General features: G+C 47.1%; 1 protein-coding gene across 1 annotated transcript in view; it reads left to right on the top strand.

Annotated features, from left to right (window-relative positions):
- ATIC (5-aminoimidazole-4-carboxamide ribonucleotide formyltransferase/IMP cyclohydrolase) overlaps window positions 1–20,493 on the top strand; it is a 137,415-nt gene that overhangs the window by 19,639 nt on the left and 97,283 nt on the right. Inside the window, exons 2-4 of the mRNA XM_085644989.1 lie at window positions 1,315–1,441; window positions 2,477–2,553; window positions 5,069–5,135. Coding sequence (XP_085501115.1) covers window positions 1,315–1,441; window positions 2,477–2,553; window positions 5,069–5,135 — 271 coding nt within the window. The remainder of the gene's footprint in view (window positions 1–1,314; window positions 1,442–2,476; window positions 2,554–5,068; window positions 5,136–20,493) is intronic.

Here is a 20,493-nt window from a genome sequence, read left to right as displayed (position 1 = left end):
CTGTCATCCATACCCAAAACCTCGTTCTTACTCCCTTATGGTTGTGCTAGACCTCTCTAGCTCGGTACTCCCACCCCAAATGTGACTGGGCTGGAAACTGCTAGGCACACTTGGGCTCAAAATCGAGCGTATTCCCTATGTCGTCCCAACCGGATGGGGACTATGGACCTGCTGGCATTCATATCCTGATAATCTGCCCTTAGTGTTGTACCACCCTAGTCTGCTACCCAAGCCCACCTTCCTGTCTCTATATTCCTCAAACCTCTCTCCCTTCGATTGCTGCCACGTTGGCTTGCTTTATTTTGAGCTTGAACCATGTGATTGCAAACTGTCCTTGGACACCTTTAGGCTCCCTTGTTTTCTGCCTTTTTGTTTCTTTAATGTAGCCCTTTCCATCCCAATTGTCCTGATCTGTCTCAATGTGTCTTTTATGCCCTGTAGTTGTTCTCTTAGGCTGTCCGTGCTTTTGCTGCGTTATTGTGTCTGAAGCTTGAGGCGCCATACACGAATGCTCAACCACTTCCTGAGGTTCACTCTATGAACCTGTAAATCCTACCTGTCTCATGACTGTTCCTCAAGTGCTCCCGGGGTGGTAGGGGGGGTGGGCAGACTCTGCCAGAAGGCACGTCTGCTGCTGAACGCTTATTGTGGACATCCTAAAGAACACCACCCCTGGGACCCCATAGTTGCTGCTCAAACTCTAGCTGCTTTATGAGCTGCTGCTTTTGCCATAGCTGACTGCTCCTGCCATTTGTGGCGTTGTGTGAATGCACAAGGCATGCTGCTGCCTATGCTGTATTCTGTGTATGACCAAACCTGCACTGCTGTTTGCGCTTTACATACTCTGTGTGTAAGGGTGCTTGGGTTGGTCCCTGGACCTTTTCAATTATGTGAGGTAAGCTTGAACTGCTGCTTCCTGTAATGTTCCTACTGTATAAGGGAGTTTACACTGCTGCTATTAGTGTTGTACCTGGTATTTCTGTGTGCGCTGTCAGAAGCTTGTACTGCTGGGATTCACTAGTTCTGATGGCAAGGTTTGAGAACCCCTGCTCTTGACAAAAGCCCATTACACTCCTAGTGTAGACTAGGGATTCTGATTGCGGTCACAATTTTCCTAATTCACCCCCACCCACCCAACAAAATGCTTACCTTGCCTGTAGGTGCTTGATTTATAACCGCACTGTAGATGTGATTTGTTTGACTGCGTGCTACTTATTTGGTGGGAAAGGACCCCTGACCACCTCTATGGGGTGCTGTCGTTGAGCTGTTGCTTTCTGATTTGATATGTTGAGTAATATGTCGACTTTCTTCCAGCTTTATTTAGTGTCTCTGATAAGACTGGTCTTGTGGAGTTTGCCAGGCGTCTTAGTGCGGTTGGTCTGTCGTTGGTAGCCTCCGGAGGGACCGCCAAAGCTCTGCGGGATGCTGGCCTTTCCGTCAGGTACGTTTATGGCCTGGAGCAAAAGGACTATGTATTACTTTATAAGCATAGCAGTGTGAATGGAATTTGTTTAGTGTCTTAAAGCCTATTGACTGCAAAGCAGTTATAACAGCGGCAGTACCTGGTTTCAAAGCAATCTGGTCAGTGCTGACTCCTAGTGGCCGACTGGAAACACATTTGAAAGACCTAGCTCGCTGAAGTGGTTGGCAAGAAAACTGATAAGTGGCTTACATTTGATTATGGCTGATCTATTAAGTTTTGATATAGTTGAAATGTGTTTTTTATCTTGCTTCAATACAACTTCACATTGCAAAGTCATTGTTACTAATGCTGGGCAAGCTTTGGACTCCAAAGACTGCTCCCTCCCTACCGGAAGGATTTGGAGCCTTCAGGTATTCTAAAATGTCCGTTTACCTGGATACTCCTCAGACAGTGAAAATTGTTCCAGACTTGTTTGGAGAAGCCAATGCAAACCCAACTGTGCAGAAGGGGAAAGTCCCTGGGCAGGGTTAGGATGTGAAATGATCCTTTATAAATGGGATCTACCAACGGAATAGCCCAGCTTTTTCTAGTGGCAAATCCGGACAGTCTCCCTACAAAACCATTCAGCCGATTACTTGTGCTAGAGATGGTCTTTTATGAAGTGTTTTAAGTTAATTTAACTAGTGCTCTTAGCAGACCGAGCAGAAGTTTAAATGCAAAATAATTTTATACTTTAACTTTTTTGTGTATCTTGCAGTTTTATTTCCGCTGTCTAGTGCTGCTCGTCATTTAATGTATTAAATGTGAGTGAATTACTGCAGATTCAGTGCTGCAAATTTGTACTGCCCTCAGTCCGTGGTGTAACAGGTCATAGAACCTGCTTGTCAATGTTGAATTTGGGTTTATGTAAGGTTCGAGGACCTCCATCATATTAGATTGATGTCAAACTGTAATCCGTCTCAGAGCAGCAAAGGAACCTTTAGACTCTTATGCTAACCGTTCCCATACCACCCTGTATATGATTCTTCTTTTTTTTTTCTGATGTGTACCCAGGGATGTTTCTGAATTGACTGGCTTTCCTGAGATGTTAGGGGGGCGTGTGAAGACCCTCCACCCTGCTGTACATGCCGGTAAGAAGCCATGTATGCTCTTTTGTGATAGGGTGGGTAAGCAGTTTAGACTTATCAGAGGATAGTGTTAAGCATTTATTGCACACGCGTCTGTAAACGAGAAACTCCATGAAGAAATCCATATCTAGTTTATAAAAACAAAAGATTTTAGACAAATTCATCATAATTGTGTAAGTATTATTCGAGTTATCAGTTTAAGTCCCAATAAAATACTTCTACTGTGGTAATGATATCCTATGGGGAATAAACATACTGCATAGGTTCACTTAGCAACAACTTGCAGGACTGTTTTGGATGTAGGTGAAGAGGGGCAAGGTCCACGGCCGCACCAGCTGGTTCCATCAGGTGGCACTGGGGCGCCTGGATGCACAGATACGTATCTATCAGGTGGCCTGTTCACTTCAATGGGAAACAGTCCTGTGGAAAGGATGCTGCAAATGGGGACTGGGGGGGGGCACGCCGGCTGAATCTAAAGGGGGGGGGCGCCTTTGTCCGGTGGGGTCTCACTGCTGAAGCCTTCTGCAGTTCTCGCTCCCTGCAGAAACAGGCTGCAGGTGGCAGACTGGGGGACTTGTCTGTCCAATCCCAAGGGTGAGCTCTGCTTTTGTAGGTGTCAGGACCCTGTTGGGACTGCTGCTTCCCTCGGACTCAGACTGTGGGGCTCGGATACAGGGGTGCTTTGAGGTGTCGGGTCGCAGTGGTCCGACTCACTCTGTACCTTGGTGACCGGTGATGAGGGAAACAGGGCAGTAAGGTCACTCTCTGAGCTGGCCTGTTGGATCCTGGCATCCCTCGACATTAGGTCTGTCTATGTGCTGTTGGAGTCCGGATTGGACCATCAACAAGCCTTGTTTGCTGCAACTGCTCTGGTACCCTGGCTATTGCTGCTGGGTGGCATTTGTGGATCCTGGCGTCTCCAAACTTTGCAAGGAGATCGATCAAACCTCTTGGAGCATGGAGACCTTCTCCTGTCGTGCTGTTCCTTCGGATGGCCTGATGGCCGGGAAGATGCTTCTCGGTCCCTGAGGTGCAGGGACGTAGCTCCACTGCTCGAAGGGAGATCTTTCCCAGTTGAGGTGCTAAGCAGTCCTCCAAGGGTTTTCTGGAGGATGTCCAGCTCTTGGCAAGGTTGGTCTCAGCAATGGTGTAAGTGTAAGCAGCCTGGCAGGATTTTGCGCCAATCTTGGGTGCTGGCCTTGAGTTTTCACTATCTTCTGTCCTTCTTTCTTAGTTTCCAGTAGTTGCATCTGATTTTCTGGTTCAAGGGGCCACCTACATACTCCATTTAGGAGTGTTAAGGGGAGTGAGGAGTAGTAGTCAACGGGCGGTTTACCCCTGGGATCACTACACCGTGAGAATGCCCACTTCTGTGGGTAGGGGGCATCACCCTGTTCCAGAGTTCCTATTTCCACCACACTCTATGGTGGAATCCTTTCTTTCATGTTCACTTCAGGCTGACCACCCTGGAGGTGTCCAGCCTGACCGTGTTAGCAGGCTGGAGAAGACAGTCCGCCACCCCGCTAGACTTCTTGTGGGGTTCCGGGGTTACTTCTAAGGTACCCTCTGGGTGCATGCATCAATACATGAATCAGTGTGAGTATATTATCAAGTGTTTGATTCCAAACACCATATGAATCAGGAAAGCCATTATGTAGCGGAGCAACTCGTTTTGACCAGTGCCCAGTACATACCTTGAGATGGCTTCCCTTTTCACTTGCAATATCTAGTAATAGCACTAGACCTCAAAGGGGCATATCTGCTCATGCAGATATGTCCTCATATCAAATATAATGCACACTGCCTTAGGGCTCCAATGCCTGGTGTAGGGATGACTTGTATTAAATGCAGTGACTTTGACATGGCACACGAGTGTACCATGTCGTGTTTTCACTCATGGTTTGCACTATGTCATGCAGCCTGTAATGGCAGTCTACGTGGAATGTGCCATGCCTCAGGGTGGCATGAGATGTGCTGCAGCCCTTTGGGGTCCTCTTTAGTACCTATGCACTAGGTATCCTGGTTACCATTTACTAGGAACTCACAGGGGTGCTAAAGTCCTTTGCCAATTGTTACAATTAGACATTTCCTTGTTTTAAGGAAATGGCCCTAGCTCTGAGGTCTGGTTAGTGTTAAACCAGCATCTAGTAGCTAAAATGGGACCAAAAAGTAAGTGTGTGTGGGTGGGGGGCGATCGGTGGGCGGCTAATGCCGCATAAACAGCATTAAATTGTTTAAAAAAAACAAATGTCTGTCCTGAAGTACAGTATGCTAAAGGACGCTTGCTAAAGTTAAAAGCCTATAGCCCTTAGTTACCTGTGATAAGCTTCATGGGTGGTAAAGTATGCTTTCTAAGGGCTGTATACCTTGTGTTTGGTAACCTGTGCACATTGTAAGCGGACCCCTTTAATCATTGAACATCATTATTTGATGTATACGTTCTTTAGAAAAACATGCAGGATTGAATGTCCTAGTTACTATTAGCATGTGAGCTGAATAATCTATTTTTGTTTATTAGGAATTCTTGCTCGTGACACACCAGAGGACCGAGCTGACCTTGATAAGCTTGGATTCAGCTTTGTAAGGTAAGGCAGGAAAAGACTTTGATGGACAGATGTAGTAGTGACAACTGAAATGACCCCAAGGCAGAGTGTAGCCCTGTAACCTTTGCCTATGATCCACAAGACCCCCCCCCCCCCCCCCAAGAGCTTATACAGTACTAATTTCAGCTCTAATATTGTATTCAGTATGCGGACTGTGGATTGGGTTCTATTGAAAGGCAACCCTTTTCAGTAGGGATCCTGTGAACTCAAACTGAGAACAGTATTGTCACTTTTAGATGCATTGTGGCTTGGCTTGACTTTGTAATGTTTGTTTGGTGTTTTTGTTTACTCTGACCTAAATAGCGTGAACCTTCTGTGAAGTAGAAAATGCAGTCTGTATAAAAAACAATTGGCGTTGCGATAACATTAAAAAAGTACTTTAAAAATGTTTATATATACAGTAGCACAGTCGGTGAAAAGGTTTTCAAGCGGTACTTATAAAATAAGTTTACCAAAAGCAATGCTTTTTATGCCGGAGGTCTTCAGTCCGTGAGGCGGGAATGAGTTCATCTCGCTCAATGGCACCCGTCACTGGCCAAGAGGAGCATCATGTCTGTTTAGTGAAACAGTGGCAGGGGGGGCACTCTGTAGTGTTCCATCAGTGATATCATTTGTTACTAGTAGTCTAGCTGAGAGTAGGTGTCATTGGAGGAGTGGGGTGTGGCCTTGTAGGGTGGCTTGAGAAATGTGAGTAATCCTAAGTCCTGCTCCAGTTTCCTATACAGGATCACACTGTGGGTAGTGTCACACCCTAGGGATTCAAGCCTTTCCATTGCCTGTTGGCATCCATATATTTGATTGCACTTTTTAAAAGGCCTAACTGAACATAATTATGTTCGAATTGTTAAACATGTTTTGGCTTCCAATTTATAGAAAACTGTGGAAGCGTTTTTCATTCTGAGGGGCCTGATGAATCTTTTCACACAAGAGAAGCGTTAAAGTTTGAAGACCACTGCTTTATGCTAGTGAAATGAAAGTGGCTAACGGTCATGTTAGTTAGAACAAGTGTCAGGGACGTCATTTTGGGTTCGACGGGTGTGGCAGCTGTGACCCCGGGCTGCCCCTTGCTACCCCTGACACTACCTTGACACGCCTAGCCTCAGAGGTGGCAAAATCTGTGCCGGGAACAGCGGCAGCTCGTCCTTATGGACGTCAGTTGGGCTGCACTCTTTGTATTCCGTCAATTATATTAAACAAATAGTAGAATTTATGTATAATGTTTTTTACGATTAGTGTTGTAAAAATGGAGTTCATTTAGCTGAAATATGACCCTCTGGCAGCTGAGGTTTGTTAAAAATGCTTTTAAATGTATGTTGTGAATGCTTGCAGGTGATCGTGTTTAGAATGCTTGCAGGTGATAGTGTTTATGTGAGTGTGTAACTGTGAATGTGTGTATATGTAAGCGTGTGTGAATGATGGTCAAGTGGGTGTGTGATGTCACTTGTGCTACCCCAGGCATTTTAGTGAATTGACATGCATGACAAGTGTACACACTATCATTGGCGCATTTATCGCTACAGTGAAAAGGTCAATTTCACATTACCACAGTTAAACACTTCTTACTGTCTCTCAGAATAAATTGATTAACACAGGCTCTGAATTCATGAGTCACTGTAATATATGGATTGAAACCTCATGTAATCTGTTTGTATGTGTTTGTTTGTCACTGGTCTTGATGACCAAGCAGCCGGACATCTGCCTTGCATGGAGATGCACCAAGATAAATATGATGCATTTTATTGCAACTGTTGAGGAAGAAACACTGACTAATTGAAGCTTTGCCTCATGATTTATGGTCCTACAACACACCCAATGCTACTAAATAGCACACTACACTATGCATCTGTGTGTACACACATTGTAAAAACCTTGTTAGAAATAAATTATGGTTAACCACTCGAAGACAAGAATTGGAAAAAAATGCACATTTCCTGAATAAAAGTTAAGGTGCCGTTATGGTTACAAAATCCTAAATGTATAGCCTTTGACCCTAAATGCTCTTCCCTTCTCCGCATTAGCGTACACCTCTGTCAAGCCAAACTTAAACACAGGGCGATTGAAATCGCATGATTGATTGAGCTTGCTACAAGGTGGGGTGTGGGGGATCGAGGTGAGAGTTTCACTTAAACAAGCACATTTGTTTTTTAATTCCTCAGTGTATTTGCTGCTGACTAGTCTGCTTTTGTATTGGCAAAGGTTTGCAATAGTAGCTCATAGTTGTTGTTTTTGGTGTTTTGTTTAATTTTTCATTTGTGTTTTTGGGGTACCTTTTCATTTAGTTAAGGAGGTAGATGAGAAGTGAATCTTGAACACTTTGACTGATATTTCAGTCTCAATGTTGTAAATCACTCCTTTATTATCAACTCCACTTCCACGTGGGGGGGGGGGGGGTCCTCAAATAGATTCAGTGTGTGATCATCATAAGCAGTGTTGTGCTCAAATTGCTGCTGGAATCCATAACCTGTTACTTGGACTGTCTAAATTTCTGCTATGGCGAGCCACTCTGCACATTACCCTAGGCACATCTTTGGTTCTCCCCCTCCAGCACTTCCAACCAGGGGCTCCCCTCCTGATCTGTTGGAGTATTTATTTAAAAGCAGTATGGATGGCAATGGGAGTCTAGCTTTCTAAAGGCATTGGTGACACTCTCCATCGTACTACAGTAATCTTGGGCATCCATCAGTAATTATTTACCTGAGAAGCCTTGGGCTTTCACAACTCTGTTCTAAGTCACCTTACCCACTGCTGTAACCGGAACCACTGCCATAATCCTTAACCATTTTTCTCCAGGTGATTATCACTAGATTAGCAGTGACCCAGTGTACCAATCTACTATGGGATCCTATCCTGTATAAAGCAATTCTTATTGTCTGACTTCACCATTGGTGTACACCCGTTTTCTTCAGAAGGTATAGTACCAAGCTGATCGAACATTCTGTTCTCAAGAGACCATCCGTTATCAGATTTCCATTCTGCCTTACCCCCACTAAGTCCTGGAAAGAGTAGTAATGGAACCACTACAGGAATAAGTTGAATATAGTAAAGTATTACAAGACCTTCACTCGGGGGTCCAATTGGTTAGAAGGACTGAACTTGCTCTGGTTTGTCAGAGGAGCGGCGTATCCCCCTATTACCCCTCACCTAACACATGCCCACTGCCATTGCCGACGGTTTAGGTGCAACTAAAACTGAAGAGTCGACATGACTCGCATCCCTGTTACTTTCCTACAAACTACTTCTTGTGGCATGGGTAAGTCAGCCCTAAGGCGGGATGCACTATACCACAGGTGAGGGCATGGCTGCAGGAGCAATATGCCCCTACAGTATTTAATTCCATTCTTAGACCTTGTAAGTTTCAGTGAAGCCATACTTGGTACATGGGCTGGGAGGTTGTCATTATGAACTCCACAGCTCCATGATGGCTTTACTGAATGCTAGCAAGTTTGGTTATTATAAAATGCACTCAGCGGACATCTTGGAGATGCCCACTGGAAAAACGGACAACTCTCTGGTGTGCAGCTGACTGGTCTGTACCAGCCTGTCACTTCCACACATGTTTCTAACCTCCCTGAGGTGGGAGCATTGTGCTCTCGTGGGTCAGAAAATCTTCCTTATTGGATGGAAGGATTGTAGCCAATGGGGTTAGGGATGTGACCACCCCCCAAAGGGAGTCCACACATAGAGGGTGTAGTGACCCTAAAGGTAAGTAGCCAATTGGCTACTACCTGTAACTCCCAGTTGCAACCCTAAAGTTTAATACTTATGGGACATACCTGTACCAAGGAATTTAGTTCTCGACGACCTAAGACATCCCTTAAGCTGCCCCTGCAGAGAAGCCTGACTGCTGTGGCCAAAGCTCTACTGGACTGTCCAGCTTCAAAGAACCTGCAACTAAAATGCGACCTGTCTTGCAGCCAGTGACCTATGAAAACCCTGGGAGGACTACTGCCTTTGAAAAAGACTCCAATCTCCAGTGGACAGCGGACCTGTATCTAAAATCAACAAAAGGACTCCTATGCCATCTGTAACCGCGAGTCCTGCCCACTGTACACCAGATGCCCACAGTCCAGTGAAACCTCCCCATCAACTGTCCACGAATCCAGTGTTGGCTGACCTCCATCCACTTCAGCAGCTGCCATGTGAATCCGGAGCCCCCGCCAACTGCGACCCGCATGGTAAGAAGTCCAGCGTCTAAATACACCCCTGCACCCGCAGCCCCTGTGACCCGCCCCAACATCACAACTTGCCTGGGCTGTAGCTAGTGTTCTGCTTAGTCCTTCTGGTTCTCCTATAGCCTGAGTCCACAAAGAATCTCCATAAGATTGCATTGGATGCTGTGCTTGCACCCTGCACTCTGCCGCCCCTGTGCTGCTTGTGGTGTAGTTTGGTGCTGCTTTGTGGCCCCCATGCTTGCCTAAACCCCCGGAGCCTGTACCCTGAAACCAAGGATACTTGCCTGCAATCAGCTTGTGGGTGCCCCCAGTCTCTATTGACTAACATTGGGCCCAGTGACCTCTGCACCCGGCTGCACAAGTGCTGCTGGTGGTGCAGTACCTACCTTGATCTGAACCTTGCCCAGTGTTGGTCCAAACCCTGAAGAGATGTCTAATACGAGCACTTACCTGTAAATGCATATAACTGTTTTCCTCCCCTAGGATTACATTACATTTCTTCATATTGCATTAAGTGTATCTTTTACATTTTGCTGAGTGACTGCTACTGTTTGACACCACAAAGTTTATTCAGTATCGCTGTAAAGTATTCCTATTGCCTTCGCAAACCTACTCTCACTGTACCTGAAATATATTGCTTTTTCAAAACTGGTTCTTACCTACTACTGAGTTTCTGTGGGTTCTAAAATAAAAGTAACAAAGTAATTTACAAACAATTGGTCTTGGATTCAGTGTTTGTGTGTAACAATTTTTTCCCCTGAGTGTGTACAACACATGTTTAACACAGCCGTCTGATAAGCTTGACTGCTCGCCCACACTACCACAAAAGAGTAAGGTATGCTCTACTTTAACCTCTGTAAAGCCTCTGGGGATCCACTGGACTCAGCACACTATACCTTACTTTGGTATATGTAGAGCCAGCTACCTACACCGCGACCTCCCCCACCCCCCCCCCCCCCCCCCCACCACCCCTCTTGCAGCTCTCCATATGGTGTCGCCCCTATCTGACTGCTATTTGGCTCCCTTATTTACACTTTAGATTAACACAAGGTTTCTTTCCAGATGTACTGTAGCAATGGAAATATACACCCACCTGAAAGATACATGCGAGTTGCTCTGATGCTGCTAATTGCAGGCTACACACCCAACACTGTATGGGAGGAATATTCCCATGTCTCGAGGGGTGTCATTTTAAGGAATATTCCCATGTCTCGAGGGGTGTCATTTTAATGATTTCTTATTTGAGTAATTTGATAGACCTAATGTCTGGAGAACCCTTTCAGTGTGTCCGGTTCTTCTCCAGTTGTCAGGAATCTGATTTCAGGGTCTGGGATGCCACCTAAATACAAGGTTTGCGGTGTTGGAGGGGATTGATAAGTAGAGACCAATGGGTCTCTCACCTTGGGTGTCTACACCCTCTTATGCCACCCTCCTGTGCGGGTGGAAGGGGTATAGCCCTAGTCCTGATTGGATAAGTCACATTACAAAGGCGGCAAAACTATCAAAGCTTCCCTCTCGTGCACTGTGCTCATCCTCTGGGAGGAGGTGTGACACCTCCCTCCAAGGATGGGCTTTGTTTCTGACAGCCAAAGAGCAGCGTCTCTCCTACCAGGAGTCCAGAAATGTTAGGTGGAGGCAGGCTGCCTAAAGCCAGCCTGTTGGTAGGTTTTCAAGGGCGCATCCCTGAGGTGCCCCCTGGGTACACGTTTCAATAAATCCCACACTGGCATCTGTGATTTGAGGAGTTGTTTGGTACCAAACACTCCTAAGTTCAGTAAAGCCATCATGATCATGGTGCTGGAGAACTAGAGTTGTCATGTTTCCAGCCCATGTACTCTGTGGTTTACTGACATTAGCAATATTAAGAGTAGACTTAAATATTGTAGGGACATATCTACTTATGCAGATCTGCCCACACCTGAGATTAAGTGCACCCTGCATTAGGGCTTGTAAGGCCTGTTAGATGGGTGATTTACCTATACCATAGGCAGTGCTGCTTGGCAAGGCTTGCAGGCTGCAGTGGCTCTTCAGTCCCAATGTCCTAGATACCATTTACTAGGGACTTGCAGGAGGGGGTCTGAAGTTGCCAATAGTGGTACCGTTTTTAGGGAAGGTCTGGCACAGGGGACCTGGTTGGCAGGGACCCTGTGCACTTTCAATCGAAGCCACATCATTTTCCAGTTATAAAGTGGGTGCTAACCATGTCAAGAGGCACTTTCTCACCGCCTCGGACTACTAACTATCCTGCCTGTCCAGGCGTCAAATGGGCCCTGGTCAGGGTGGCTGGCATCCCTTCACTACTGAGGGAAGCCAGATTTGCATACCAAAGGCGGTTGGCTCTTTGAAGTTCCCAGCCTTGACCTCTAAATTAGCATTCCACTTTGTTGAAGAGGATGGAAACACCCTCTGCCGGAGTAGGCTTTGTTCCTGACACCTGAGAGCATGGATTCACATCCCTAGGGGCAAGCAACTAGTCTTCTGGTGGCAGGCTGGTCAGAACCAGTCAGCCAGCACACCAGCAGATGGTAGGTTTTTCCAGAGGGGGGAGGGGGGGGGGGGGGTTGGTGATCATGTCAAAGTCACTTTTCTGCACAAGCCCCCCCAACGAAAGGGAAGCTAAGATTTCCGAAGAGTCTTCATTTAAGTTGAAAAACCTGGAAAGTCCATCTGCATTGGCATGGTCAGTTCAGGTCTGTGCCACACTGACATCTATACCCTGTAGGGAGATGGGCCACCTCAACAGTTTGGCGTTTTTTCCTTTAATTTTGCATCTGCCATCTGAGAGGTCTGTAGTCAGTTAGATCAAGTAAGTGAGAACCGCACCAGTATGATCTCAAGGGGCCAAACCACAGCAAAGGCCTCCCTCTCAGTGACACTCCACACTGCTGTCTGGGGAGTAACCTGCTAATGAAAGCAACAGGCTGTTCATTGCCATCATTGGTCTGGGATAGGACCGCTCCTATCCCATGTTCCGAGGCATCTGCCTGCACTATGAACGGCTCAGCATAATCTGGAGCTTTTGGAACTGGGGCAGAGCACAATGCTTCCTTCAGTGTCGAAAGCCTTTTCACTGCTCACTGTCCAGTTTACCTTCTTTGGCATTTTCTTGGTCAGTTCTGTGAGGTGTCACAATGGTACCATACCCCTTTACAAACCTCCTGGAGTACCCAGCTGAGCAAAGCAATGCCCTAACTTGAGTCTGGGTCGTTGGAGCTACCCAGTGCGCAGTTAAGATCTTGCGTTGTAAAGGTTGAACTTGGCCTCCACCTACAAGGTGGCTCAAGTATATAACCGAGCAGGGCTCTATCTTGCACTTGCTTGCCTTGCTAGTGAGGCTTGCACACTGCAGAGCCTCAAGGACCTTTCTAAGATGGATCAGGTGATCCTGCCAAGTAGAGCTGTTGACCGCAGTAACATCAAGATATGCTGAACTAAGACTCCAACCCAGCAAGGACTTTGTTTGCCAAACTTTGGAAGGTGGCAGGGGCGTTCTATAGTCCAAATGGCATTACTGTAAATTGGCAATGTCTATCTGGGGTTGAGAATTCTGCGTTTTTTTTTTTTTTCTTTTTTGTTTTTTTCTCCGGGGATCCGACCACCAATCTGCCAGCACCCTGATGTTAAATCAAAAGTATTGAGAAACTTGGCTACCCCTAGCCGGTCAAGTTTCTCTGCCCTTGGGATAGGGTGTGCATCTGTCTTAGTGACAGCATTGAGACCCCTATAGTCCACACAGAACCTTAGCTCTGGTTTACTACCCTTGAAATGAGGTTTGGAGAATAAGATCACTTGGCAGGCCCAGAGACTTCCAGATGGATAAATTGCCCCCAACTCCAGCATCTTGCTGACTTCAGCCCTGATTCTTTCCTTCACTTGGTCAGGCTCTCTGTATGGTGATCAAAATGAGAGACCAATATGAGCTCTATCTGTTAATTCAGAGTGAGGATCAAATTCCCAATCTGCTCTCTCGAAGTGGGCAGTGAACCCAGCGAGATTTTGGTTGTGCTGTGTTGAGGCCAGCCAATCTGGTTTCTGATGACAAGCGCTGAACTCCGTTGCTCTACCCAATAGCGTGCACTGTAAGGGAGACAGGACTCTGGAGCTCGGTGATGCTGCATGCTTTGCTCACTATGGGTTTCAGCTCCTACCTCAGCAGTAGCATGCAGAACCTCTTGATTAAGTTAAAAAGGGTGCTGTTAGCAAAATGTTCCAGTAACATTTTCACATGATCCGATGAATTAATACATTTTCTTTCTTAAATACTTATTTCGTATAGTGTGGTGCTTCACAAAGTTTTGCTGTTTGGTGACATGTCAAAGTAGTGTGGTAGTAATGCCAGAAAATGTGCCGCATAGTTCCTGAGGAGAACCACTGATGCCCATTGCTATGTGCCCAGGGTCATTGATAAGCTTAAGTGTCTGGGACAAGAACTTAGTAGTGTTGTGGGAAGTAGGTTGGGGCCTGACCTACAACCACTCCAGAGATCTCCAATTATCCCATTGCTGTGGTGAGTAGTTAATTTCAGTCTTTTCCACTACAAATTGTGGTACTTTTATTTATATTAAACACAATTTCAGGTAGTCCATTTTTGCATAGAACCATTTTTCCTTTTTAACTGCTCGCTATAAAGTTCTCATGGAACATGTAAATGACAGTGCAGACCTTAAAATGTCCTAAATGCATGCTAAGAACTTGGAAGCCGTACTGGCAAAACTTTACTATATCACCTGCTATTGTACACTACCTCTAGTCACAAAATCACTGCAGGTTGTGGGTTAATAGACCGTGCCTTACATTTTTGTGAACTGCTATCTGGTACCATGCAGGTCTGCTATGAATGTCCAGTAATGTATGTTCGAGGCATATGAGCTGCAGATTGTACACTTTGCATAGATCGCCATCTGGTGTTGGGCCCGGATGTTTGCAGTTTTTATTCTTGGACAGTCTTTGGAAGTCACGAGTTCGGTGACTCCTCCTTCGGTCCGTATTGCGCATGGGCTTTGGCTCCATCCTCAGATTGTTTTTTTTTTTCCGCCATCAGGCTCGGATGTGATACTTCGTGCTCTGGCTTCGAACTATTCCAGTTCCAGCCTCGACGGAAAATCCTCGTCCATCGCGATTCTTCAATCATCTTCTTCATCTCTCTTAAAGGCACTTTCTCGATTCCACACATCGGCACCGGCCTTCGGGCCCCCCTCGACTCCGGTCCCGGCCGATGGAAAGGACTCCGTTCAAAAAGTGCCCAAAATGTGGGTCTAAATTTCCCCACACCGACCTCCATCAGGTGTGTAACCTTTGCCTCTCTCCCGAACACGAGGCCCGAGACTGCCCCGCCTGCAAGTCTTTTTGATCGAAAAAGACCATCCGGGATCGAATAGCTCGACGCACCATGGCGCACTCATCGACCTCTGCTCCACCGGACATCTTCGGAGACGACACCGGAGCTTCGGGGCAACAACACACCGAGCAGGAGGAAGATATCGTCAGCGCTTCCGAGGCAGACTACTCCGACCTGGAGGACATCACACCAGCGCAGAGGGTCGTGAGTACTCTACCCCCTTCCACCCCCGCGCCCATATCCAAAGAGACTCCGGTTACACCTTCGCCTCCGGGCCTAGGGAAAACCAAACATGCAGCTTCTATCACCCCACCTTCGGGCCCGGTGTCGAAGCATCACAAGTCTCACGGCGGCTCGGGCTCGAGCCAGCCTACTCTTGGTGCTGACAAACACCGTTCGGCACCGAAGAAAGTGACACCCAGCTTGACTCCAAAGCCACCGGTGCCGAAGCCTGGACTCTCGGTGCCGACTAAACACGAGCATAAATCCCTCGGCACCGACGCTTCCGCGCCGATGCCTACCTCGACACCGAAAAAAAACGGAGGTTCCAAAAAAGCATGGCGCAGAGAAACCATTAAAGTCCTCGGCTCCGAAAACATTGGCGCCAGCAGACGATTTGGTGCCAACGGAACTATTTACACCTGATCCTTCCCAAAAAACCTTAACAAAGGATCCAAAGACTAGGCTCTTGATTTTGTCTATCAAGAAAAGACGTCTTGACAGACCAGCTCTTCCTCCACCGCCAAAACGGAAGGACTCTGCCACATCTCCTCTCAGAGTGCCCTCACCTCCACCTCTTCCACCTCCTCTCCCTCCCAGGTCTCCGCCACCCTTGCCTCATCACTCCCCAACCCCGTCTCCAGAACCGGATTACAGGGATCCGGATTATGATCCAGCGGACGCCCCGCTGGACCCCACACCCCCAGGGACCCCAGACCCATGGGAGGATTACCAAAACCCTGACATACCAGATGGCCTGGATGGGTAGAGGTCATCCTGAGGCACATCTTCCCCCGGAGGACTCACTAGGGTTTCACCACTTAGTGCAGCGTGCAGCACACTATCATGGGGTAGAACTACATAGCGAACCAGTTGAAGATTTCTTACTGGATACGTTTGATATTCAGGATAAATCTACAGCCATCTTGCCCATGCTTAAGGGTGTTACCAAACATGCAGCAGAGGTGTTCAAGGACCCAGTCAGGGCCAGGGTCTTAAACCCCAGAATAGAAAAAGTACAAAGCAGCCCCCACAGATCATGCATACATTAAAGGACCTGCTCCTTTAGATTCACTAGTTGTGTCCACAGCTAGAAAGCGGTCCAACTCCCAGTCCTCAGGTGAGGCTCCACCGCCAGATAAGGAATCAAAACTCTTAGATGCGTCTGGTAAACGCACTGCCTCGCAAGCCGCAAACATTTGGCGCATTGCGAATACACAGGCGCTGCTTGCGCGTTATGACAGAGCACACTACGATGAGCTAGAGGCTCTTATGCAACACCTCCCAGAGAAACCTAAACGTAAAGCTCATGACCTAATACAGGAGGGTAAGCTCATTACTAACACCTCCATTAAATGTGCCCTCGACGCAGCGGACACTGCTTCTAGAGCTATAAATACTAGTGTCCTGCTTCGCCGTCATTCCTGGCTCAGGATCTCAGGGTATAAGCCAGAAGTCCAGGCATCCATACTAAATCACCCCTTTGACCAACACCTATTTGGGCCAAAGGTGGACGAAGCATTACAAAAAATGAAAAAGGACACGGACACAGCAAAGTCTATGGGGGCACTACAATCCTAGACGCTCCTTTCGACGTTCGTCCTTTCGTAGCACAGGCAGAGGTTACTCCACCGATAGTGCCTCTACCTCCTACAAGTCCCCTCCTCAAACTACCTTCTCAAAGGGCTAACAAAGTGGTGGATACAGGGGCAACAACAATAAGGGCAGGGGCAAAACTAACACCACCCGTTCTGCCACACCGCCCTTACAATGACTTACCCTCTCTCCCCCCAGACCATCCCACTCCGGTCGGGGGCAGACTACCAAACTTTATTCACAACTGGGAGTCCATAACATCGGACAAATGGGTGACCCAAATTATTCGGTCAGGGTACTGTCTCGAACTAACATCTACCCCACCCAATATTCCACCAAGGCACTGTACAATGTCACAGGAACATTCCACACTGCTCAAACAGGAGGGTATCTCCCTCCTACAAAAACACGCCATAGAGCAAGTCCCCGTCAATCATCAAAATTTAGGGGTTTACTCCCTGTATTTTCTAATACCGAAAAAAGACGGGACCCTACGGCCCATTCTGGATCTCCGGCCTCTAAATGCATACATGCATTCGGACCATTTCCACATGGTCACCCTCCAAGTCCTCCCACTCCTCTGTCAAGGAGACTTTCACACTACCTTGGATTTGAAAGATGCATACTTTCATATTCCAATACACCCTTCTCACAGGAAGTACCTCAGGTTCGTGGTGGACGGTCAGCATTACCAATTCACGGGTCTCCCCTTCGGGGTCACAACCGCACCACGGGTGTTTACCAAATGCCTAGCGGTAGTAGCAGCGCACCTCAGACGCCAACACGTTCACGTCTTCCCTTAGACTGGCTGATAAAAGCCGCGTCCTACGACCAATGTGTGCAACATACAAACAGCACCATCCAACTGCTCCACCAGCTAGGCTTCACGGTGAACTACCAAAAGTCCCACCTCATACCATCTCACACAAAGCAATATCTCGGGCCACTATAGACACCTCCAAGGGTATAGCCTATCCCAATTCAGCCAGAATCGCAAGCATACAAGCCTTGCGCCAAACATTCATTGCTCAGCTCTCTCTCCCAGCAAGAGTGTTCATGAAGCTAATAGGGATGATGGCATCTTGCATTTTCATAGTGCCCCATGCAAGACTCCACATGCGTCCACTCCAAGAGTGCCTGGCACGGTAGTGGAACCAGGCCCAGGGACAGCTGACGGATCTGGTGTTGGTCGACGGCCGCACCCATCACTCTCTGCAGTGGTGGAACACCACAAACCTTTCCAAAGGGCGGCCGTTCCTGGACCCGGTTCCTCAGGTGATTCTAACAGCGGACGCATCGCTCTCCGGCTGGGGAGCGCACCTCCTACACCTCACGATGCAAGGTCTATGGACGCCACAGCAAAAGTCGCTCCACATCAACCATCTGGAGCTATTGGCGATCTTTCTAGCCCTAATACCCTTTCAGAAACAGATTTCAGCCAAGGCAGCAGTCCTCATTCGCACAGACAATATGACTGCAATGTATTATATTCAAAAACAGGGGGGGACACACTCTCCCCAGCTCTCCCGCTTAGCACAGAGCATATGGAGATGGGCAATTCCACAAAACATCTTTCTCCTGGCACAACACGTCCCAGGCATACCAAACACCATGGCAGATCTGCTCAGCAGACAAACGCAACAAATACACGAATGGGAACTGCATCCACGAGTTCTTCGCCAATTTTTCCGTAAGTGGGGGCATCCTCAGACCTCTTCGCCACCCACGAAAACAAAAAATGCCCAAGCTTCGCCGCCAGATACCCACACCCATTGTCCAAAGGCAATGCGATCTGGATGAACTGGTCAGGCAAATTTGCATACGCCTTTCCACCTCTCCCACTAATTCCATTAGTGGTCAGGAAGCTACAACAGCACTCCCTCACACTCATTCTGGTAGCCCCAACATGGGCCAGGCAGCCGTGGTACACCACACTATTACAGCTATCAGTGGTACCACATCAAAAACTGCACCTGTCCCCATGCCTCCTAACTCAGAACCATGGAGAAATCAGACACCCGGACCCAGCTCAGCTCAACCTTGCGATCTGGCTCCTGAAATCTTAGAATTTGAGTACCTTAACCTTCCCCCTGATTGCATGAACATTATCAAGGAAGCCAGACGTCCTACCACTCGAGCATGCTATGCCGCAAAGTGGAAGATTTGTTGTTTACTGCCGTAACAATACAATCAACCCTTTAGATGCATCCATACAGCACATCATATGCTATCTGCTCCATCTTCAAACGTGTAACCTGGCATATTCAGCCATACGCCTACACCTAGCAGCGATTGCTGCTTACCTGCAAAACAGACAGCATTTATCACTGTTCAGAGTGCCCGCTATTAAAGCCTTTATGGAATGCCTTAAATGAGTAATTCCGCCCAGGGCACCACCTTCCCCTGTATGGAATCTAAATGTAGTTCTTACAAGGCTAATGGGTCCGCCCTTCGAACCACTGCACAAATGTGAGCTACAGTTCCTCATCTGGAAAACAGCTTTCCTCGTAGCCATCACTTCCCTTAGAAGGGTTAGTGAAATACAAGCGTTCACTGTACAAGAACCCTTTTTACAAATACATCACAGCAAGGTGATACTTCGTACAAATCCAAAATTTCTGCCCAATGTCATTTCCCCCTTCCCCCTTCCATCTTAATCAATCGGTGGAATTGCCTGGCTTTTTCTCGCAACCTCAAATCTGTTGCGGAAAGGGCTCTACATACGCTTGATGTTAAGAGGGCTTTACTGTACTACATACAAAGAACGCAACCCTTCAGGAAGACTAAACAATTGTTTGTCTCCTTCTCTCCACCGCATAAAGACAACCCCATCTCTAAATCAGGGATAGCTAGGTGGATTGTGAAGTGCATACAAATTTGTTATCACAAGGCAAAAAGAACATTATCTGTTCCACCTAAAGCCCACTCTACAAGAAAGATGGGGGCTTCTATGGCTTTTCTAGGGAACATACCCTTAGATGACATCTGCAAAGCAGCCACATGGTCCACTCCGCACACCTTCACAAAACATTACTGTGTAGACGTGCATTCCAAGCAACAAGCTAGTGTGGGCCAGGCTGTACTAAAGACACTATTTCAAACCGCTGCAACGGATACTGGTGGTCGCCGCTAGGGCTGCGTACTGCTATATAATCTATGCAAAGTGTACAATCTGCAGCTCATATGCCTCGACGGAATATGCTACTTACCAGTATGCATCTGTTCTTGGCATGTAGAGCTGCAGAGTTGTACACGCCCACCCGCCTCTCCGGCTACCTGTGTCCGTTCCAGTCTATCTTATTTAGATACAACACACATGGGTTTCTTACTGTTATCACTACGCTCCATCATTTCCCTGCTGGCGAAAAACAATCTGAGGATGGAGCCGAAGCCCATGCGCAATACGGACCGAAGGAGGAGTCACCAAACTCGTGACTTCCAAAGACTGTCCAAGAACAAAAACAAACTGCAAACATCCGGGCCCAACACCAGATGGCGATCTATGCAAAGTGTACAACTCTGCAGCTCTACATGCCAAGAACAGATGCATACTGGTAAGTAGCATTCACCCCACCAAGCACCTGATTCTGACTGCAGTGAACAATGGTATGAACTAGTGACTTTTCAAAATGCCAGTTTGCCTTTTAAAGAGCCTGATCCTTGGTGTGCCCCAAGACTTTTGTCTAATACTTTGTGGACTTGGCGTTAATTTATGGCAACTCTATTGCCTTGATAAGGGAGTAGGGCCTTGAATGATAACTTGCAGAACTGTGACTGGTACTTTGCGATGAAATAATTACATTTAGGTTATTCCTCACATTGAAGTTATTGTCCTTCTTTGAATTGTGCTGGTTCTGTGCCTTAAATGATTACAAGTATCATTCTGGCAGCAACTTGCTCAGAATATTGGCAAAGCCAATGGATTTGATTTTCACGGACCATGCAAGCCCGACGAAATTGCTTTAACAATGCTTTTTTATTCTGCTTTTGGATGCCATACAGTATACTTTGATTT

This window comes from Triturus cristatus, chromosome 3_1, assembly GCF_964204655.1.
Source record: "Triturus cristatus chromosome 3_1, aTriCri1.1, whole genome shotgun sequence".
NCBI lineage: Eukaryota > Metazoa > Chordata > Amphibia > Caudata > Salamandridae > Triturus > Triturus cristatus.
Note: the sequence above shows the minus strand (reverse complement) of the source record. Positions and strands in the feature narration are given on the sequence as shown.